Source organism: Varroa destructor, unplaced genomic scaffold (genome assembly GCF_002443255.2).
Source record: "Varroa destructor unplaced genomic scaffold, Vdes_3.0 BEIS01000002.1, whole genome shotgun sequence".
NCBI classification, from domain to species: Eukaryota; Metazoa; Arthropoda; class Arachnida; order Mesostigmata; family Varroidae; genus Varroa; species Varroa destructor.
Window position 1 is genome coordinate 15,077,848 of NW_019211455.1, and position 23,424 is coordinate 15,101,271.

Below are 23,424 nucleotides of genomic sequence, written 5' to 3' on the forward strand. Positions count from 1 at the left end.
TGTTTAACGACTAGGATCTGTGTGCTCAATGTAATTAATTAGTCAATAGTTTTTCCAGCGGGATATTTATTATTGGATTTGCTCAATTCTTCTGCTTGTCTTAGCCTTTTAATATAATTATATTTATATATTACAGTGAAAATTCTCTGGCGTTTAATACTTCCTTTAGCTAGCACCACTTGGCGCAGCACGAACCAACAGTTGTCGCTTTCGTTAATCGAAACTATTACCACACATACGTGTTTATTTCAATTACCACAATCCATTATCGGTTCATCTTTACCTCAGTTACTTGCCAGGATTCTGTTTAAGTTAGCACGATGTACGCAAATGCTTTCTCTTGGGCTTCAATTTTTTGAGATTCATTTTAGGAGGTCAACAGTTGCTTGGAGTCTTTTATACGGAAAGGACATCATTAGTCGTATACGTTTCTACCGTCACATAGCCGACCGGTGTTTCACACTTTTTCAGATTCAGGGCTAATTCGAATTCCTTGAGCTCGGGACCAGTTTCCGGTGGTAGAATTGCTCGACCCAAACACTGATCCATCACAAGACTATGATTCCACACCTGTATATCAAATTATTATTAGCTAGTTGTTATCCATGATAACTGAGCTACGATTTATTTATTAGACATCGCGACCTTTGAGCTTATCAGTTTACGCTCATCAAAAAAGAATATAGCGTTTCTCAGACATAGCACGACTTTGCTGTTGGTGCTGAATTACGCGTGGTCTACTTTATAATGAAGTAATAACGCGCCTACTTGATACGGGTTAGAACAGTCCTATTCGGAGAAATCAATTTGGTCTTCATTAGCAGCCTGGTCTTCTAACTGAGGGTTTTATACGTTTAAAAGTCTTCTACGTTCGAGTGCAATGTTACAAGGGACGACCGCTACCTAAATGTTGCAAATCGGTAATAGAAAATATATGTACCTGTATTGTGACACTGGATTTCGGATCTTTCCGATAGAATAGTGCCTCAAATTTCCACTGCGGCGAAGTACCCTTACCGCTCGCAGATCGGGCGGACGTCCCCTCACATTGTATGACACAATATGGCGACACTGATGAGAAAGTAAATGAAATTAGGGCAATAAATTAATACATACAATTTCCTAGGTGGACACAAACTTATATTTAAAATTCAATAAGTATTACGAAACATTTCGTATTTATCATGTATGTTATTGTATGTTTTTATCTGCCTTGAAAGAGGTGATGGAACGACTTTTGCTTTAATGATCATTGCCACCTTTCGTCTAATAGCAGTAATAAGTAAACTGCTCTTACTTGAAAATGGTGTTTTTTTGACGAGATCCTTTGCGCCATAGATTTTCACGTAAGTGACTAGTGAAGGTAGCTTTCGACTTAAAAAAGTCTTCTGGGGCTGATCTAATAACAATTCTCGCATGACTACAGCACCCAGTTTAGCTAGCACGCGTACGAGATAAGTCTGTGAGATTTCTGCCTCAAGCGTACACGGAATAAGAATGTAACGTCCTCGAGGTATCGGACCAACGCGTGAGAGCTGGTCCCGCAAAGCTAAAAATTCTGACGAATATATAACTTCTTTTTGGCGATGCAGACGAAACTGGCGATTCGCCTCCACCTGTAATTAACATAGGTAAACGCAGACAAGCGCAAGACATTATCTTTTTCCAATTTCTTTGCTCTACAGAGAGAAGTTAGCAATCAGCTTTCGATGACAACATCGCATGGATCCGTCAAATGGTTGAGGTTACTTTATTTATTTATAGTGGCTATTTGCCTTGCAGTCGACCATAGACGTTTGCAATTGATAGAAAGCTGGCATCTAGGGTACTCTATTTAACCTTCATAAGGATGAATCCAATCGCTTCAAACGGCGATTCTTGCATCAGGTACACGATTAATTCGGCCTGTTCCTGTATCACCTGCAATCGAGAATGTGAATCACGAACTTGTGCTTCGAGTGAAAATAAACGGTTTTCTAATAGTCTTCTTTAGACTGTTGACGATTGGGCCAAAATAAGGTTATTCCGTTTTCCCGATGCCCCGGCTGGTTGAAAGCTTGGTATATGTACGCCACCATTACTAATTACGTCAACAATCCTTTTTCTTACCTATCAACAATGAAAAGGTATATTAAAGGATGAGAAGAGGAAATAGCTTTCAATAAAGCTTTCAGAGGCTACGTACTCAATACAAGCTTCCGGTCGTACCTTGTTTAGCGCGATCCCCGAGAGGTTTCTAATTATTTTATTAATGTACGTGCGTGTATCTATTATGTACTTGCTCTGCAATTTGTTATATTGACACAATATATACTGATTTACCCTTCTACAATTCTCATCTTATGGTAATAATAAAATGCAGAAGTGGTTTACCTTGGCTTCGGGTCATTTACGTGTGCATACGCGTATCGATAAAGTGAAGAACGATAAAATAACCCTTCAAAATCGCATATCGATCACCAACCTAGGTCAGAGTCGGCTGTTTGATGTCGTTTATGCATTACGTGTACATGCTGGCAGTGATCTAAGGCTCAAACATATAACTGACTATTCTGGCTAATATTAATAGAGAAGCGTACGACAATAATAACTATCGGTATAGTCGCACAAAATACTCAGTGAATGAATGGCGCATAACGTTCGATTTCCAAGGGAAACCATAGGAAAATGGACAGGCTGTGCTGGAGTGTTGCCATGTTATGTGATCGTTCGGTTAAAGAAGCCACAAAGCTCGAAATGCACAGCTGTCACGTCTTCGTTAATCGTGCGAATTGTTCTGAACGGCTTCAAACCTCGAGAAGGTACTGTGGATTTCGTAAGACACTATCGGCCGCCGAGCCCCCTGCTCTGTCCTGAATTGAGCCTTTTGTTCCAATTGTCCACTCGCCCGTAAACGCGTGCTCCCACAACGATGAACCGTAGTTGGCCAGGCTTCCGAAAAATCCGCTTCTGTCAGTGGCGCCCCGACTCAAATGACATATTAAAAATTGGGTAAAGTACTTTAACAGGTCATCATACGTCACCCTGAAAAAGACATTGGTTACTCTGCTAAGTAGGTTACGAGTACCGGTATCCGCTTAATTTGTCATCGTTGTGACATCCTATAGATGGATCTAATTGCTCTTGAAGCATTGCCACTAGTCATACGCAGAGAGAACGATAAGCGATAAGCACTAGTTAACAACAAGGAAAGGTTACTCAGTTGGTGTTGCTCCCGACTGTACTACTAACCAAAATTCCGCCGCCTGTTCAATTTTAAGGCCAAGTTTCGAACGCTCGATTTGACTGAGCCGCGTCCATTCGACTGAGCTGGAATGAAAGCGTAGTAACTGTTTCGTAGAGTACATATATTCAGTTCTATTATTTTGCTCGGTATCAGTTTGGCACTCAATCAGTCTTTCGTCGGAGCGATGGTCCTGGCATGAAGCTGTCACAGTTCTGATACTACTGACTCCAGGATTCCGTGTCCTAGCGCCACCAGCGTTTCCGTGGAAACTGCTCCCGTAATGAAATACATAATTGGGGCAAATATCGGGGTCGCTGCTTGAACTGCAGGGATTAAATAGAGCACGATTTCGAGCTCGTCTCAATGACCGCGTTGAGTATGACAGATGAGACTTGAAAGAGCTACCGGTAAAGGAAGATAGCCGGAAGAGAATAGAAGAACAAATGTAAATTAATGAAATAAAGTGAAACGAAAGATGGAATTGCTCAAACTGAACAAGGCCAAGCAAAACGAATAAATAGAAAATTATGTTCAGAATGAAGCAATAAAATGACAGTATAATATAACAGAACGTACACAGAAGCATAGTTTAAGCAATACTAAGATTTCTGAGATTAATTTATGTAAATTTTAAAAACGACTCCAATTTGCCACCCACGTTTTAACGCATCGCCAACGTGAACACGAAAGTAATAGCAAAGGCATTTTTAAGTCAATTTTGAACCTTTAGCTTTTTCTTATCCATATGAAAAATGTTTCAAATACAACACGGGACAAATATCTCCTAACGATCTAAACTAAAAAGTTACTTGACAGCTTGAGAGATTTCTTTTAACTTTTTGTTACCTTCAGCTCGGCTACATTTCATTCTATTGCCTCTTGAACCGACGAAATATTGAAATTTTCAACCTGTCAAATGACATATTTTTACGCCACCAAGAGAACTTTGCCCCACACTGTAAAATATAAATTAGCTTCGATCTGTTTCCATAAGGAAGTGCGTTGTGTCCACCTTCTAATTTAATTTCAATCAGTTTCAAAAATTACCATTTCAGCAACTTATTTCAAGATAACACTAGCTTAATAACCGCTCATTGTTAAACAGCTCTACGCGTACTTTTGTCCAAATGCCCCAGTGTATTTGGAATCTGCCCACGGGTCCTGAAGTCGAACCATTCGAAGTTGTTGTCGTCCACCGAAGAGCGTTCGAATCGCTGCTGACGCCGAGATGTCAATACTTGCAAAACCTGTCACGGTATATGGTCTTCCCTTCATGATACCTGCAATGAGCGTAGCGAAACAAACAGTACAACACCGAAGTTAGTTACGCAGAAAATCTCGACGAAGACAGAACTGGCGGACCAATGGATCCGGTTGTCACGATTCTACTACTATTCATTTAGTCTCTGTTCTTTTTTTCATTTGCCACCTGTGTTCACCTCTGGCAGAAATTATTCTCTCCTGAAAAGGCCCTTGAAGGACGTTGCTGTCTGATTACTCAATAAATTTCGTTGTATTGAGACAAATGTGGGGTATTATAGCATCGGTGAACTGATTACCGCACGGTAGTCGACCTTCGGTTAAAGTAAGCCCATCAGCTTCCTCATAGAGTTCGTGCATAGCACAGAGGGGTGACCCTTTACGTGAGGCGTCGCTTAATCGTGCATGCAGTTCGTCCTTGAGTTGGGGCGTCATCTCTGATCCACCTATATCCAAAATTTCAGCCACGCCGCCCGTCAAGTCCACTAGAGCCTGCTCCAACCGATGGGAGCACAAAGCTTCGTACGAGCCTAGGTATCTAATTATTCATAGATGATTAGAAAAAACTGCTTAATCACTCATCAGATTCAAACAGAAGTGACTACGTACTTCCCACTGAAAATGAGAACAAGTGGGCGAAATACAATAACATTACTTATTGCTATTATTACTTTTTCTTCACTTTTACGCAGTCCAACGTTTTTGAGTGGACATATTTAATTCGGATAACTATTTTGTAGTGGTTTATCAATGGATCTGCTCGAACTACATTGTCACGTATATAAAATCAACACAAGAATCTTCTTACTTGGCGTAGGCTTTTTCTAGCAATACTGGCCAAAATTCGTCCTTTGTCCTGGATTTGGCAAACAGTGGAACCGATGTATTTGGATCAATGGGAAGTCGGTCATCTATTAACACCTGCTTCCATCTTCCGAAATGATAGAACATAAAACGGAAAAGGCCGCAGTACGTGAACTTCGATGAGGTCTTCCCTCCTTCCGCCGATGCAACCAGTGAGTATGAACTTGCCGAGGGTATTACCTAGGTTGAAAAGCTTACTTCATAAGGCGATGCCCGACAAAAAATACCTTTTTTCAGAAATGTAATTGTTTTAATGTGCTAGATATATCTACGAAAAGCTAAATTCGCTTACGCGCCAAATTCCTGGCACACTTCTAGTTGTCATTGATGATTTTCTTGATAATAAGTTTTTTGATTATGGGTTTATGTTGCTTCTTTGTCAGTATTGCTAATGAAAGAAAAACCATATAGATATATGTGCATACTGTTTCAAACGACGAGCTCGTTGAGAAGTTGTCTACGCATTTCACGCGATACAAAATAGACGAGAAAATTGAGCAGAAAACAAACAAACCAGCCAATCATCTACTGTGTAAGAAGAAATTATTTGTTTGACAAAAGGTATTTGAACAACTGAAATGTGCACGCAGACGACGCAGTCGCCCATGTTTTCTGTGGCGGTGTCTGATTGTTTGGTGTTTATATTTTTGTATTGCTATATGTGAATTTGGGAGTGTACTGGTGTATATGGATGTGTCGAACCTTATTGAAGAGTTGTTTTTCTCGTGAGAGGGCGCTGGCCGCTGAGACGAACCAATCGTTACCCGCAATCCCTTCAGTGACGTCAGTAGATGCGAGACCCTCGACAAAAAATTTTGGGTCGTCCGTCAGCTCCTGATAAAATATTGTACTATGCAGTAATTGCTTTCATTTAGTGAATGAAGTACACGTACTGTTTCTAATTATGATAACTAGCATTTGTCTATACATTGAAAAACTGATTTTGTACAAGGTTGGAGATTTTACACTTGTTCAATAAGTCGATAATGTAAAAAATATGAACTTTTATTAATGTTTACTCACAAATGGTCTTTTCCATCCAATAGCCCCGGGTTCGATTCCGTGGCTGTCTTTTAACCAGCGTCCGCCGTCGCTACCTAGCGCGGTAACATCCGCTCGAAACTCTTGGTCTTCCCATAATGCACCGCTTTCAATACACGTTTTTCGTAGAGCCGCATAATTCAACTGCTGTCATGGGTGAAGTACGTGGTGAATGTTTATCAATACGCATGCACTGTTTTGGCGCGTTTTTTTTTCAAACTATTTTGAAACTCTGAGGGTTTTCAGTGGGCTAATCCTGTGGGAGATATAATATTCAATCTTAAATAACGGATGGGACTAATAGCCGAGATATAAATTTCAATTCAAAGGGTTCTGGTTTTTGTACACTGATGTTATTCTATTCGCCCACTGTAGCCGAACGCGGTTTGTTTCTACCCTCCTGAAAAGAACACTTACTATATCCCTGTTAAACTTACACATTTTATACAAATTTTTATTCGAAATTCGCTGTAAAATCAGGAGAGACAGTTGTTTATCGCAGGCACATTAACGGCTATAAACCTGCCCCGTTGCCAACCTACAACACAGCTGTTTCGCCACGCATGCATTTTTAAACCATTAATATAGGTAATAAGCATAAATGATAAGCAAATTCAGACCGAAACTCTGATCAACTCCCGTCAGACGTTCCCGAAAGGAGATTGTACATGCCCATTAAATACTAGCGAACGGGTTGACCAATGCAGGTCTGACTTCTAATTCAAGTTGGAAAAGGTCGCCTCTGTAAGCGTATAAAAAAAAAAGCGTAAAATATAATTTTTTATAGTAATAGACTAATGAACCTTCGCAGTAACCTGGAATATGCATCTCTCTTAAAGGAGCTCCTCCTTTTGCAGCCCACCGACGTGGTAGTATAGATCGCTACCCAAAAAATAGATAACACATCGAGACTGTATGCACACGAAAATTGTCTGTAATTTACGTTCAGCCAACTAACAATGAAAACTGTAGTTATCCCCGAAATAGTACTAACTAACTTAGTTCGCGTTGGTACATCATGTTCATGCTTGAATCGCTACTATAATTGCCTGACCCATTAAGTATAAAAACTTTTTTAAAAAGCTTTCCACAGCAGCTTATAAACGTTATATTCTACATTGACTAAATGAATTTCACAACCGCCCACTTAATGCTGGTGTATCATAAAATAGCCGGGGCGATTTATCAGCAACACACGGATGTGTATACATACGCTACTTACCTTTTTCAGTGGTCGTCGCTGGTTTCCTTGGGGTCTTACCCCACTCGACCTACCGATAAACATCGCCCTTGCCGCTGTGTTCTGCGCACACTTATACTGCAATTCAGCAACACGGACATCTGAGCATAATCCACATCGAACCGCAGGCTCCATGTTCACATCACTATTTGAGGCTGATTCGCAACAAGTCCTTAGGAAAGATTTCTGATACGGTACTTGTGCATCCTCTCCCGAGCCAAGATATGTATAGATAATGAAAAACCGAACAGACCATTCGGCAACCACGCTTGCTCCAAACGCACAATTTGAAACGCGTAAATAGCAGCCACCGTATATACCAGTCTCACCACGGTTAACCCTCGCAAATGTAGCTGAAAACGTTCTAAGAGCTGCTATGCCGCCAGTAATAGATACGCATGAGATTCAAATCTGACAACCTATCTTTAATTAAAACAAATCCTAACACTGTTTTTGCTAGCGTCCGATGATGCTGTTCCGTCAAGCGTCTTCATAAACGCCCTGTTAGTAATATTTATCACGTTAAACCACTGGTATAGAAGCCCGTTGCGCTATTTGTTGGGGCTCCGTTCAAAACACAGTTCAACGTAATACCACCGCCCACGCACTGATATTTGACTATGAACTTTGGTTATGCATGCGCAATCCTGCCGAGGTTGGTTTCTACGAGTCCCTCATACACCTACATGCTCGTCGGAGGCAAGCTCAATAGCACCCCCATCCGACTCTAGTGAAGTTCATAACTAGCTCGGAACGCTAAAACATCTTCTGATAGCGGTGCTGATATAGTTCTGCGGCAGGGGGCAAGTTCCTGCTTGCCCCCTTAGTGTCCTGATGACCACCGGTACTACGAGCTCAGTTCTCAAAGATCCCTTCGACACTACTCATTACTAAATTACTAGGAGGATCCGTGTCCATGTGTAGTTGGATCGATTAACTGACCCAAGTAGCGTCGGCGGTTAATGAGTGTCAACGGGGCTGGCCTAAACGGCAGCGGCGTTTAGAGGAATGAGAAGGACACACTGTTTATGAACCCACTCTCCGAGAAAGATGGGCGACGTTTGGCGGTTGGCTGGCTTCACGGTAGCTTTGAGTGTTTCAGTTTTGAGCTGTCGTGCACGGATGGGTCTCAGAAAGACGCCAATATTAATTGTGTTCTATTATCAGAGGTATTGACGTACTAGGTAAAACACGCTCTCTAATTGTGACCAAAACAGAGCTGTGATTGGCGACATATCGGTAAGCTAGTGTGCCGCATTAAAGCGTACTTTATATCCGCAAGTCCTGTCAGGACCGATGAGGACGCAGGTGTTCTTTTCAATGGATCTAATCGTTATGAAGAGTGGGGCGCAGACCAGACGGGGAGTGGATTGAGAGCGGTCACCAAAATATAACAATAGGCAGACATGAGAGTATGACATGAGGGGTGTGTTATTTGGTGGCGAGCACCATTGTCCAAGGTCAGTAGTAGTGGCAGCGATGCATTGTAGAAGCTTTCGATGGACCCCTTTAAGAGAAAGGGTATATAACAGGCACCAGCAGTGGACAGATCTCTCCGACGGCTCTAAAATCCGGAGTCGGTTGCGTATAGGCCAAAGAATACACTATCTACGTGTCACAGTGTATACACGATTGTTAGTGGATCACACAGAGCGTGTCACGTACACCTGTTAAAGACGAGCCTTCGAGGTTACCTATTACGAATAGAGTAGTGTGGCTATGGGTGGCGTTAGCTGTGGTAATATTACTCCATTTACAATCGGTCCTACGTATGCTCTTTGTTTCCCAAAGTTTTTTTTTTTTTTTATTAAACCTTTTCAGAGTTTGACAGCGAATCTTTCTGGTGCACGCAAATTGTGCTTAAGCCATGCTAGTAAGATATATACCTATCTTCGAAGAAAGCATAGGACGTATTACATATAATGTGGTGCAAACAGCGAGGCCATTGTGCGGAAGCAAATTCACCCTAGCAAAGCTAAGAGGAGAGCGCGAGCAACTCTGCCGTGCGTCGTTCGATAATTAGAGAATTAAATTTTAATTCGCAGTATACTTGTTTACATTTTGCAGTAGTGCATATCATAAAAGCAGTAGCCGTTACCTGCGCGATACGTAGTTCTACGAATGCAACTATTAGAATTAAAGCAAAGTTTTTCCTCTACCTTTTTCCGCTTTATTGGCTCTGGCGGCGATCTAGCATTTTTTCTTAAATTACACTTCTCTCGAAATTAACGTTTTTCTTCATCCCTGGTTTCTGTGTCTTTTGAGAATTGCCTGTGCAAGCTGGAATCTCGAAAATATCCAAAAAAACACAATTCTGCGATAGTTAGTGAGCCCCACACATTTCCGCGCCTAAAGAATTACGACATGATTTCGTGATTGTGCGCCGTCTGTCCGTGGTATACTAGCAAAAAATAGTAGCTAGTATGACACAACGACAGTTGCGTTAAGGCAACTACGTCTAGAGGCTTTCCTCCAGATATCCCTAAGTCCTAATGACAATGTGAGCTATGCAAGCTTTTGGCTTAGAAGTTGTTCCTCTAAAGGCAAATCTACGATGAAAAAATTATCATGTAAATAAGCTTACTGATACCATAAAGCAGCTTCACTCTTGATCCTTCCCCTGGTCAACCTTGCAGAAATGCTGCGACCTGCATTAGTTCGTTATAAGTAAAACGGAAAGGCTATTTCTAGAAAACAAGGGCTTCGGTCAATTTTTAGTTCTATAGAATATATTACCGCTCAGTCCTGCAAGGAGTAACAGCTGAATAAAAGAGCATTTTGGCGCGAATTTGTCGACATTTGTCTCCTGTTTCTCATTTTGGCTCAGTCGTTTATCTAATCGCATTCAAGTGTTCTTTGTTCTTCAACGTACAACAGACGTAATCAAACAACTCAACGCAGATTCGATGGAGGCTAAGTACAGACATTTAGGGAATATGAGATGGACTGCTGGGCAGATACGCTCAGCGCTTTCGACTACAAGTTATGTTACGCCAATCTGAAAATTGATTAAAAATAGGACGAATCATTTCGACGCTTCGAGATTGATACCCACAGAAACGAGCGCCGTCGTCGGATTCCTCTAACTGTAGGCGATAGTAAGTTTAAAAAGCAAGACAACTGACCTTAAATAGAATGTTTGCTTAGGTATAACATTTTACGAAACGAGAAACACTGTCACATGGTTGATGGAAGTCGCGTCAAGCGGTCTTTTATGCAAAAAAAAAAACACTTCTAATTACCTTATAGGGATATTTTACATGTCTAGTAGCGGCTTGAACGGCTTCCAAGGCTGTACTTCCGCGTCGATTTCTGAGGGACAGTGTGTGATAACGTGAATATGTCCTTATCAAATCCACATAGACCTAACACTCTTTTTTCGTTCCATTATCAATTGGTATATTTAAAGTTAACAGCGGTATGCTTCGGTAATCCATTCAGAAGCTACTGGATCACGACTGATCAAAATGCACTGCAAATTGTAAAAGCTCCATATGCGAGCTACTTGGCCGCGCGTAGCTGCTCAGGCTAACGACTTTGCACGGGCGTCAATGCTGACGCATGAGTACAGCCTGCCGGTCAATTAAAAACAGACAATTCAAATATGAAATAATGGTTACATCGCAATGGCGCGTGCGTAGTCCGAAATAGTCCTTTTAGCATGATATTATATATAAAAGGCAAATTTGCTGATTTAATTAATGTCATTGTAAAAACGTTGAACATCTTTGATGAGAGGATTACCACACGAGGCTACTATTGTTGTGTGAGTCTATACATTCCGGCGACTCATGTAAAGCAGGCTTTAAGTTTTTTAAACAAGTAATGCGAGCCACAGAAGTTCTCACGCATCAAACGCTCAGATTAAATACTAAGCGCGGAACTTTCAGAGTAGATCGATTATGTCTTTATTACAACAGCCGGATTGTGAGGCATTTCAGCGGTTTATCAAATATGAAGAGAGCCCTAAGTTCAACCCAGCTGGTAAGACATTAACACAACGGTCATAAATGATTTTATTCACGGTCAAAATATAATCCGACATATTCTTCGTAATGATACGTACTCACCTCCCAGATCGCCTGAACTCTATAAAAGCGGCCTAACTGATGCCTTTGCTGGCTTCACTTTTTGTCTATTCATCTCATATCCACTTATACACAGCAAATCAATTACTACGACAGATTATATACAGATGCTATAATCATCATTCCAATTACATATGTTTGTTTACTAGCAACCTCTACATTATCCAAGCAGACATCTGTTCGACATAAATTCGCGCATTTCTCAGTTTATTCCACTTCTAAAGAGGCCGAGCAACTGATGTAGTCAGACAACAGTAACGGCAGCGTTATTAGCAAAGAGTGCTGACGATTCCGACTTTTACGCCGGTGGTAGCCGGGCATTTCTACGTCTTCCTCGGGTACTAGCAGTGGCTATTAACTTCTACTGTCGCTCATTTGCCCGTTCCCAAAGATTGTGCGTCGACGGCCAACACGCGAATGTCCGACCAGCGCGATACAGAGCTGACATGTTGTGGCGGCGAGTCAGACGAACTATAAATACGTGCTAGCAGAGCGGCCTTAGTCTAACGTAGCTGACTGGGCCGTTGCTTTGTCCATCAGACTTACGCTTGCAAACGATGGTTGAACGTTTGGCACTGTGTGCATATCTACTAGGGCTGTTCTCCTGCGATGCGTTAGACGTCGGCGATTTGCGGTTGAAAGGCGGGGCACTCTGACGTCATGTTTGTGGCGCTGTGATTTTGAAGAAGCGGAGGCCCAAGAAGAAGAAGTAATGGGGGAGGAAAACGGGAAGGGGAGGTTCGCAAGCCTCACAAGGTCTCGACTGCCGCAACAGTCATATACTCAGATTTACTGAGTGTTGCCGTTGGTGGCTGTGTCGAGTAGCAGGGCAGGCGATACTCTGGCCGTTAGTGAGGTACTCTCACACGAAGTGGTTGTTATGGAGAGCAGAAGTCATAGTCGAGAAACAATGACTGGCTTTTTTCGGCTACTATGGTTATCGCTAAAGAGTGTAAACTGTAGACGTTTGTGACTGGATCGTGATTCAGCTCGTTGGGTTTCACTTCATTTGGGTTTGTATGAAAGTTGTAGGACTCGGGTTAATGGTTGCTCGGTCCGACCGAGCCTGACTTGTCTGGAAAACCAGCTGATATGTTCTATTACCTCAATTTATAAATGGATCAAGTAGAATTGATCTATCTTGAAAGAGAAGGATCTATCTTGAAAGCGAAGGAACTTCGGTAAGTTGTCATCTGCTATTGATTGCGTAGTGCAGAGGTGTAAAGCGCATATAGGTGGTTTGGTACTACATCTCTATAGAAGAATCTACAGTAACTATTGTTGTCTGTTATTAGGGAAATGGTTATTTCTTCTAGAATAGCACGCATAATAAGCCCTCTGCCAAATGGGAATCGGACGTTCATAAGATCTCAAATCAGTGATATAAACATTATACCATTACTGCTGGATTAGGAACTACTTCAGGGTCCAAATCATAACTTTTCACATCAGAGGCTAACAAGACAAACGATTTATGAAAGAGCGTTTGGTTATGCAACTCCATAGACACTAACCAATGTTTGTCGGCCTTGAAAGCACCTCTTCCTTTCTGCACATATATGTCCAGACAATAACTTATATTTGAAAACAAAAAAAGGAAGAATAGATGTTTACTCTCTAAGTAAAGCAAATAAGGAAAGCTCCAAAGGAAACTTTCTTGTAACTGTTTCGTTTCCATCAGCCTCTTGTCGGGTACTGTAGCCTTACAAACACTCCGCAAATCCTAAACCAAATGCCTCTCTAAACGTTTGAAGTGTTTATAGTTTTCTATTTTAAGTAAGCTCTTAAACATTGCTTGTTGGACTTTCTTAAAACTTCTTTTCGCTTTGTCCATTTCGGAGAGTAACGTTCAGCTTGGAACTATATAGACATTGGTATCAAAGTTCTCATCCACAATCCTTCCGCTAAGGGCTAAACTCATTCCATTGAGCAGTTTTCCACTGATTTCAAAAAAGAATCAGCTTTATTATTATCACGGCATTTGGCATTATTACAATATATATAAAACGAGTTCCTATCGCATACGGTAGGTTTTACTATACTGCATGAATCTGATAGTAGTTTATTACATAAATTGAGAAATTATTTTAATACTGTATGAGTCGATCAGATTTGGCCCTGCATTGGGGCTTGCTAGAATATACTGCAAAGCCACATATTGCCATACGGTTCGCTGATCTCCTCTGCCATTCCACAATGCGTATGGCTTTTTCTAATAGCTCACATTCCCCTTTGCAAACAAAAACTAGTTATGTATATATGTCCATGGTATAAATAGAATGCATTCTTCTAGTGTACATTATATATGTATTTGTTAAAACGAAGCATAAATATAATATCTCAAGCTGCCTGCACGCATTTTATGCAAAAATGTGCTCATAGGCCAAAATGTTGAAAAGAAATATTGGCACAAAGCGATGTGACATTTCCTAGACCCACTATTTCAACGTGCTACAATTTGACTGCTACAATTGTTGAAATAATTACTATACAGAATTGGAATATACTATTTTCAGATGCAGGCTTCAAATCCTGCTTCGGATTAGGAGCTAACCGGCAAGCTGTTCCGTATGCACAATATAAATCATATCCACCCAAGTCTTTTAAACTATTTTATGGTTATGTAAGTAATCATTCGCTCTGCTCTTTTTGACAGAGACTGAACATGGCCATACTGCGATAGAACTACGGAAACTGTTCACACACAGCATTACCCTTGCCTAAACTCAAACAACAGTTTCGTTAAAAGTTACACCTATTGACCATAGAAACTACTGATGCAAATACTAGCTCGAGTCGTGACACGGTGATCCGTGGGTAAGTGTTCAGTGAAAACTCAATGCTAGCTCTAAACGCAGGGAGAACTACTCTAGGTATTTAGTATTCATTCATCATATTTTTTATTGGCTAGTTAATGTTATTCGAACTACGAGGCCATACGTTATTAACCGTGTCAAGCACTTTCGTATAAAGTTATTGAGATGGCCTTGTTACCTAAAATGGCCTTTAGCAACATGAGTAACAAGGCGTCGTATACTGAGCGCTAGCTAGTGATTCAACCACTAAACTAACTAGCAGATTACGTCGAAATAGGTTGTTATAGGTGATGTTTTTCAACAGGCGTCTCCAAGAGTTAACCGCATGACAATAATAGTTTGTTCCACTGAACTGCTATCGTCAATCCGAATAGTTTCGAGCCTGTCAGACTGACCCATGAAGCCAGGCTAAATTCTAGCAGTTATATTCTATATATAATCGGGAAGTTGATGCTGATGTTTTGAGTCGCATTCGTTCAATTCAATCAAGGTATTATGTTAGAAGGACAAAATGGCACTAAGGCATATTTTCTCTGTAAATACCAAATAAAACGAGAAGTTGCCTATTTGTGTTAAGTAAAAAGAGCACAATTTGAGTGAGAAACAAATACAAAACCTGCTTCGAAATGCTGCATTTGGAATTAACAAAAAAGCACTGCTTTGTGAGTAGTTAGACTGCAGTAATAATTAGCTATTATGAATGGAAATACAAATTATTACTGAGTTAATGTTAATTCAATACGTCACTACCCGTATCTTTGTCACTCATTTAAGTTGTTGCGACATGTTAGTAATTGAACCCACATAAAGAGCTTTTCTTTGAAAAGTTTATAAGATAACAAATATACCCGGTATAATTATGCGCAATAGACATAACTTTAGCAGTTATTGTATAATAGTATAATAGATTTTTTATACTAACCGAGAGCATTTTTGCGTGAAATGTGCTTTTAAACGCTTTTTTTTTGTTAATTGCTATCTCAAGTCTTCACAAAGCATTTTGTCGAAGGTTCAAGAATCGGAAGCATTGTTAAAGTAAATTATATTGGGTTGTATATGCATGGCGGATTAAAACCAGCTGCTTTCAGGCCTACTATAAGATAGTACTGCATTTGCAATATATCGTTACCATTAGACCTGTTGACAGAGTACCAAGACGTGAGAAGGTACTCTCGAACCCAATACGCGCAATGGCCAGTAACCTTCCCTAGGAAACAGGACCGATAATAACTTTCGAACAAAATCATGCACAGCGTCCGGGTTGTCGTGAGTGCGCACATTTTACGCGGTTGACGAAAAAAAAATTACTATAGTCTCTAAAGTAAGGGATACGTGATGCTCTAGGTTCGAATGCAAGCGTAGACACACCTTCTTTCATGGTAAAAAAAAAAAAAAAAAAAAAAGCCAGCCATTTAAAGCATTGCCTAGCGGTGTAGGTACCGGACACATCTAGTTTTGGCCTCTGATTACAAAGGATTTCTGAAGGACTGAAGGATTTCGTAAAAGACATTTATTTTTCGCATCCAAGGGTGATCACGATTCGAATTGAACCTGTAATCGTGGCCGTTATATATGTAGCGGATTATCATATTTGAAGTTTCAACATTCCTCACATAAAAGGGGGGTACATTTAGTTATGTCCATTATATTATTAGTCTTGGCATTGAATTATATTTAAAGCACACTGCTTGAAACAGTAATAACAATTTGAAAGCACGTTAGAAGAAAGCATCTACGGTTCGCTAGGATTCAGAGCCCAAGAAACCTGTAAATCGTCAGATGGCTGTGAATCACCTAGATAAGTTCATCCAAAATTTACAAGAAACCTTGCTCTACTGGGGAAGCTCGCTATGTTTCTAGCTAGAAATAGGGGACATTTTGTCGTTATCAAATACGACGTTATAAAATAGAACCAATTACGATTAGCTTCTTTCGGTTTTAAATACTCATATTACTACGTGATATTGGTTTAAGACTATAACGAAGGGCAACCGTTTTTTCAGCAAATTGCCAACTACGAGCGTCAGATTTCCGAGATCAAATCTAGGCCTACTGTGAACTCGAGGTTTCGATGTAGGAAGCTATATACATATTTTTTCAAGCAAAAATGAGCCACTTTTAGATATCTATTTTTGATCGTCGAAAACACTAGTAAAGATCTTGTTTTACACGAAAAGGTTGATGCTCGGCAGCCTTACAACCCCTAGCTATATTAAGTTTGTGCGACCATTTTTTTGACTAATTTTTAACGATGTGCAACAAACAGTATTCAATTTCACATGACAAAACTGATATCATTAATCAATGAAAGGAACAAATACAAAACAAGTAACCACAGGTCCATCGCTCAGTTTTCTGCTGGATTAATTTGACTATTCATAAGCATTGCACCCTCTTCAGTTAACAACCAGCAGCCTGCAGCGTACCAAAAATTACCATTTTTATCGAAATTTAACACAATGAAACGTTTTTTAAATATGAAATTTGTGATCCCGTTTCGCTGACACTAAATCACGATGTAGGGCCCAGTTGTGGTGTGAAAGTCATTACGATAACTTAGAATATTCACACAATTTCTGTAGTTTGTGTCGGCTATTAAACAACAAAGACTTGATTAGAAGCTCTTATTATCCCTTCGACGCTGGGTCGCTTTAAAACACACGAAGAAGCTCTGATAGAAGATTCAGAGCCGTTGTATTCATCCATGTGAATCATGAGTGGTCTAGCTGGGTTGCAAGAACTTAAACAATATTATTATGCGCGATTATTTACAAAAGGGCTGGCGTTACCATCATTATCAACACAACGCTAGTTGCCATCGGGCGTCGGGCTTTTACCCACTTGATCAATAGCCGTATCGTTGTTTGGTCGGCGTCGATTACGACTAACTGATTCTGTCACTCTTATAGAGATGGTACACCGACAGGCAGTATACAACATCCCGTTTGAGAGTGCCGACTATAATCGCGTATTCACCTCGTCTGTGGCTCAAGCTTAGTATTTAACAGGAACTATATCAAACTTAGCGATACGAATATTGTGCTATGTTGTTCGACTAAGGCACCTACTGCCATTGAAGAGATGTTGATATCGATAAGATACAACGAGATCACCTCGGATAAGAAGATCACCACTGACACTCCTGGGTCGATATGATGAAAGCAGTAACGGAAATAGCATCATGATGCTCATCACCGGAAGAGCGAACCTCGAAAGGCACGGCGGAATCTTCGAAAACAACACTCACGAATAGAAAGGGAAGGACTTCGGAAAATAAAAAAAATAAGCCGCAATATTCTATGTTTGCCCTGTTCAACATGTTCATATTGGGCAAAAGTTATAGCTAACAGGCTGTGGAGAGGGGCTTCCTGGATCGCAGCAGCTCCTCCTGCCGGAAGCCAATGTAAACACACGATGCCTACGCAACCTTGACGTCGTTGAACACGGTCACAAACGAGAAAAGGGCAGGAGCGAGTCGTGTCTAACACGCAGCCGTCACGCTTCAACGAATTATTGCAACGTCCTTGCCTTCCAGAAAAGCTAGGAAGTCGGGAAGCAGAACTGGAGTGTAGACCTCGTAGTGATTTCGTTTCGCCTCGAACGAGACAGTGAGTAGTTGCAGTGGTGGTGGAAAATTACTTGTGAACAATTATTTTTCGTATGCTTTTCGTAAATCTCAACAGGGCCTTACAAGATAATGTTGTCTGAGGAAGTTAAAGAGATGTGTGATCTTTTCTGAGGACACTCGCTTGCATAAAGTAACTTAAATTTCTTAAGTTGTCTATTATTTTTGAGTCCAGCCATTTGATATAAGTATAGTTTGTATGGTTCTGCCTGAAGGACAACGATAGTTTAACATTAACGATGAATTCATCTACTTTCTACGGATAGAAAGCTACTTTGGTAATGTGCTTGCTATATTCTGATATAAATAAAATATAAAAGATACATGGAGTTAGAGAACTGTCATGTATCTTTTTCTATGCCTATTACTCATAATAGACTTGAAGTGCAGTCACAAAGCTTGCCACTCCAATGAACGTATACATTTCTCAATGTAGATTTTTTTTTTGCAAATATAATGTTATTTCAGGTATTTATTGATCTTTTCAAACTGCAGCTCCCATCCCGTGCAGATCTGGCAATTTGATGCGCCTATGACATGTTCCTGAAGCTATTAGATGGCAATTTCTCGTTCAGTTATTACACAGCTACACGGAATCGTATAGTGTCCTCGTAGGCCTTAATTAAGTCGCTTGGTTTGTCAAGCTACTTGGCATCGCGTTGGCATCAATTCTCTAAACCGACGCGCGATGATACCGCTGTTTCGGAGCTCGATAGTCTCTGGTAGTATCACTAGTACTATTTGCCAAAGTTTTTTATTGTTCTATTAAGTGCGTGCACTTAATGAAGCGTTTTCGTTGGCCCGTTCTTTCGAGGTGTCAAAGGATGGCTGCTACTGCTGCGATATAGGCGGGGACGAAACTACTCCATCTAGCATGTGACTGATTAACAATTTTTTTTTATAATTATTATAGTATCGTATCGGATAAAGCTAATGAAGTTTCTACACAGACATAGCAACGTAAAACGTTTTGGTAATATAGCCATGCATTACGCAGTAGCCCAGCAAATTATGCAGAATCCACTTTCATTTATCAAAGGTAATAGATATGCATTTCCGCCATTAATCAGGCAAAGAAAAACGAAACCTACCGACTTAACAGACTAACAGTAAGCAGCTATAACACATTATCTTCTCCGGCCATAGACACAATAGCCGCAGTTTCTTCTAGGAAAAATAAAATCTTCTCTTGAGCTTAGCTGAATAATTGAGTCCTCCACACAGAATCATTCGCGGCCAATGTAGTCGACCTCAGGCCCATTAAACTCCACAAAATGGGGCTATAGATATGAGCCACATAATATAAGTCTTTCACAAATGTATTGGCTTAATGCTTTTTTCTTTCCCAGCGCCAGTTATTTTCAACAGCGATGTTAAGGAAATCTTTACCCACATGCTCCTTATTTCCGCTATATATATAATGTATATGTATAGACTTTAATAGAACAGTTTTTGAATCACGCGCCGCTAACAGTTGAAATTCGGTTTGTAAGTACCTGGGTCTTCTATAAATTTTTGAGTAAAAACCACTTGAATTTACTCTAGAAGAAATGAGCTTAGAAAAAAAACATCTTTTAGTCCCAAAAGTCCATACTCAGCAGTCAAGTTTTTGACCTTCGAAGGCACAGACAAGAACGCAGTACTGCAATTTAGAAGGTTTTCCACGAAAGCAGAGTGTGGAACCTAAAGGTTCCGTTGGTCAAATGTAATGTACCACATGTAACATGTTGCAAAATTAAAACCCAAGTACAGAATTTACAGAAATTGAACAAAAAATGGGTCTCTTGTGCATTGATTCCAAGTTAGTGGAAATGCATGTTTTGTATCTTTACCCTTGTATATAACTTTGCTTGTAGTGCACGATTTTCGTACATTAGACATGGTTCAGACTCTATTACTAGACGAGAAGGACCCAAGCAACAGAGTGTTATTGCCCTTAAGACAAATCGACTTCGGAGGTAAAGTGATGGCTGTACTTGCAATAGACGCCAGGGGTATCTGCTACTATGAGATACGTGCCGAAAATGATATGATGAATGCAGTCTTCTATGTCGAGTTCCCCAAAAGACTCCTGGACTGTTCGAAGGCACGTAGTCTGGGGACTTAAGTACAACGCCAGACCTCACGTACTTCCCGAACTGCGCAAAGGAATACCCAGCGTTGGCTTCAACCCGCTTATTCTTCCTCCCTAAATAATTGCAAAACTTGATCCATACCTATGCTTTGAAAAGGGCAACTGTTGGGCAAGCGTAGCCTACGACTGATTTACTCCGAGAAGCCATGGGCTAGAGAAATTACATGTGGAAACGCAAATGGTGAACATACGACCATCCGGAGATTGCCAGAGCCGTGGCACAAGTGCGAAAGAAATATAAAAAGAGTACCTTGAAGACGATTATCCTAGTCCAACTAGTTAAAACATCATTTAATTTCAAAGTCCACCAGATTCGCGTGAAATCAAACTAATAGGTTTAGCCTAATTCACTTGGAAAACGTTTGTTTTCGGATTTTGATTACTTCGTGCGTGTCGACTTGCTTTGATAAGAGGACTCAACGATTGTTATTGCTAATAGGTCTAAATAGGCATAGACTGTTTCTAAACATCTCATAGTGCACATGCTTCGTCGGTGGCCCATGGTGCCTACTGTGAAACTTATGAATTTACTAAATACTCGAAAAATCTAAAAAAGATTTAGCATTACTTCGACGAGAACTATCTAGCCGAAACACCGTTGTGCTGCGACGTGCTAGCAGCTATGGGAGAGTGCCCACTTGAAGACGTTCGATGCGGCTTAAATTTGAGACAAAGGAAATATATCCCATTTCGTGCTGGAAGCGAGCACTTTGAAACAGTGCTCAATACGTAAAGCTTGAATCATTTATTAGGGTATCGGTGCCGCTCAGAAATAGTGTGTGTGGTATAATTCGAACGACATAGAACTACTAATCCAATGCAACGGTTAAGCTAAGGGGCCCTCGTAATAAACCGAGTCTCAATCTGCCTTTTATATATCGTTTCAGAAATAACCATGATCAATCCGGAGGAGGCATATAGTTACGAGGAGATGGTGAGTGAACGCAGAGTTCACATATAGTTCAGCAGTCTGATTCGTCATAATTACTTGATACGCCATTCGGATCACGACACGATCACTGATATCTGCTTTAGACAGGCAATATTGTTAGCTGGTGTATTATTCAAGTTGAATGTTATTATAGCCAAGTGAAAATTGCCAATGTTCTTTAATCTCGACGTTAGAAACCATTTCTACAGGTAAGAAAAAATTGTGAGTCACAAGGAAACGCTTCCTGTACGATTTCAATGGTACATCGCTTGCGAGCTTGGACGAGAGACGAACAAAACAGTTAATGCATCTTTTAGATTTGGATAGAACACCGACTCAGGCTCGAGTCAGCGACATGTTTCAGTTTACTCTAAACTTGGAAAAGTTTTTAACATCAATCGTTATTAACAAGCTATGGTCTGTTTTACCTTTGCTGGTTATTGTGGTACGCGCAGGTGGAGATCGCAAACTTTCTACAAACGAAGACTCAACATCGACCCTCAGTTGGCATTATCTGCGGTTCGGGTCTTTCGTTTTTAGCTGACCTTCTCGCCGAGAAGGATATCATCAAATATGAGGACGTCCCGCGGTTCCCACGGAGTACGGTAAAAGGCCACAGTGGCCAGTTGGTGTTTGGTAAATTATCGGGCAAAGTCGTCGTCTGCATGCAGGGTCGAATCCATCCATACGAAGGCCATCCCATGTGGAAGTGCGCTATGCCAGTTCGCCTTATGAAGCTATGCGGGGCCAGCATCCTAGTGGTAACGAACGCCGCTGGTGGACTTAATCCCAGTCTTAAAACGGGCGACATTATGCTTATTAAGGATCACATCAATTTTGCTGGTCTGGCTGGTAACCATCCTCTTCGGGGTCTTAACGACGATCGTTGGGGCCCACGATTTTCTAATATGAATTGCGCTTATGATCCAGAGCTTTTGAGGCTAGCACGTGATGCAGCCTTGGAGGTTGGTGCTGGTAGTTTTCTTAAGGAAGGCGTCTATTGTATGTTGGGAGGACCAAGCTTCGAAACCGTTGCCGAAGTTAAGATGCTCCGCTTACTCGGAGCTGATTGCGTAGGTAGGTAATCTCTAATTCGACTATTTGTACGTTCGAACAAATCTACGCTACAAATCGTTCGAAACTGCAATTTTTGAAGCAAGTTCTCATCATTTTTCCTTGTCTAGTAAGATATATATACCTCACAAGCGATTCTGTGTTTTAGGCATGTCAACCAGTCACGAGGTAATCGTGGCCAAACACTGTGGATTGCGCGTCGTCGGCTTATCGCTCATTACCAATGAGGCCGTGGCATCATATGAAGCTAATCAATTCGCTTGTCACGACGAGGTGCTGGCAACTGCCCGCCAAAGAGCAACAGTCCTAGAAAAGATCGTGTCACTTCTCGTCTTTCGAATGCACTAGATTTCCCAAGAAGGAAAATTGGCACCTGCCGATCAATGTGTTCAATGCTCCATTAATACCAATATCGTAATCTTATACCGCCACGAAATGGATCCGTTAAAGGGCTATCCTGTAAGCGGCAAAAAGCTATAAAAAATGTTCAGCGATCTTCACCCACGAGTCCACTGTTGCCGTGTGTCTTACGGGGCTGAGACAGCAGTGCCAATGTTACATAGTATCTGGCTTAATTACATACGTAGCTATAGCATATTTATAATTTTACATGTTTTCCAATAAGGAATCGAATAAGTGAATCCGCTGTAATGTCGAAAAGGGAAGTTAGATAAGATGTTCATTTGTTAGGCTCATGCCTTTGGGGTTAGAAAAAAATGATGGATCTGGACACCTTTTCCATGAATCGGCAGAATGACTATGTCCAATCTACCCGGCTCACTGTTGTAGTTTAATTCCATAGCGAATATTCCCATTATTATAATTTGTGTATAAAACAAAGCCAAAGACTGTAAAACTATTTTTATTAAGGAGAAAGCTATTATTATTTACTAGGTTACATTAACAACGACACGTGTTGTTATATATATATATATATATATTGGGCATTGCTAACTAATAATACTTAATAAATGTGCGAAATTTCACTTTTCTCAGCTGTCTTGATCTAGATTTAGTCTTACTGTTCTATAGATTCTGTGTTAGCTAGACAAAGGTATAGCTAAGTAAAGCACAAATGATCATTATCTATATCAAAAACATTGATGACTGCGATACTTATAAAAT

At 40.6% G+C, this 23,424-nt stretch overlaps 2 protein-coding genes across 20 annotated transcripts; one reads left to right on the plus strand and one right to left on the minus strand.

Annotated features, from left to right (window-relative positions):
• Nucleotides 1-49: 49 nt before the first annotated feature.
• On the minus strand, nt 50-17,737 carry LOC111244126 (calpain-5-like). Of its 14 annotated transcripts, none has more exons than XM_086981104.1 (14): nt 17,604-17,734; nt 9,791-9,911; nt 7,614-7,709; nt 6,374-6,538; nt 6,053-6,184; nt 5,295-5,530; nt 4,786-5,024; nt 4,344-4,506; nt 3,232-3,627; nt 2,793-3,024; nt 1,840-1,920; nt 1,298-1,616; nt 941-1,071; nt 50-570 (listed from the first exon to the last, which is right to left on the minus strand). In XM_086981104.1, the coding sequence occupies exons 3-14, from the start codon at nt 7,674-7,676 to the stop codon at nt 397-399; spliced, it is 2,331 nt and encodes a 776-aa protein (XP_086837230.1). In that variant the 5' UTR covers nt 7,677-7,709; nt 9,791-9,911; nt 17,604-17,734; the 3' UTR covers nt 50-396. The 14 variants fall into 14 exon arrangements, with proteins under 14 accessions (XP_086837230.1, XP_086837225.1, XP_022646550.1 ...); XM_086981099.1 differs by having other exon boundaries at nt 7,614-9,298; XM_022790815.2 differs by lacking the exon at nt 17,604-17,734 and adding an exon at nt 12,266-12,282 and having other exon boundaries at nt 7,614-9,298.
• On the plus strand, nt 12,507-23,290 carry LOC111244127 (purine nucleoside phosphorylase-like). 6 transcript variants are annotated; one of them, XM_022790819.2, is made up of 5 exons: nt 18,005-18,143; nt 18,629-18,882; nt 21,182-21,228; nt 21,681-22,302; nt 22,448-23,290. In XM_022790819.2, the coding sequence occupies exons 2-5, from the start codon at nt 18,849-18,851 to the stop codon at nt 22,645-22,647; spliced, it is 903 nt and encodes a 300-aa protein (XP_022646554.1). In that variant the 5' UTR covers nt 18,005-18,143; nt 18,629-18,848; the 3' UTR covers nt 22,648-23,290. The 6 variants fall into 6 exon arrangements, with proteins under 6 accessions (XP_022646557.1, XP_022646559.1, XP_022646555.1 ...); XM_022790822.2 differs by lacking the exons at nt 18,005-18,143; nt 18,629-18,882 and adding an exon at nt 12,507-12,732; XM_022790824.2 differs by lacking the exons at nt 18,005-18,143; nt 18,629-18,882 and adding an exon at nt 12,745-12,900.
• Nucleotides 23,291-23,424: the final 134 nt, after the last annotated feature.

What these genes read in the sequence shown, in the direction of transcription:
- LOC111244127 (XM_022790819.2), top strand. Translation starts at nt 18,849, where the DNA reads ATGATACCGCTGTTTCGGAGCTCGATAGTCTCTG. An exon ending in TCGGAGCTCGATAGTCTCTG is followed by an intron (nt 18,883 to 21,181) that starts GTAGTATCACTA and finishes ATATCGTTTCAG; the next exon opens with AAATAACCATGATCAATCCG. An exon ending in CATATAGTTACGAGGAGATG is followed by an intron (nt 21,229 to 21,680) that starts GTGAGTGAACGC and finishes TGGTACGCGCAG; the next exon opens with GTGGAGATCGCAAACTTTCT.
- LOC111244126 (XM_086981099.1), bottom strand. Translation starts at nt 7,766, where the DNA reads ATGGAGCCTGCGGTTCGATGTGGATTATGCTCAGATGTCCGTGTTGCT. An exon ending in ACTGGGGCATTTGGACAAAA is followed by an intron (nt 3,628 to 4,343) that starts GTACGCGTAGAG and finishes CTTTACCGGTAG; the next exon opens with CTCTTTCAAGTCTCATCTGT. An exon ending in CAAAAAAACACCATTTTCAA is followed by an intron (nt 1,072 to 1,297) that starts GTAAGAGCAGTT and finishes CTTTCTCATCAG; the next exon opens with TGTCGCCATATTGTGTCATA.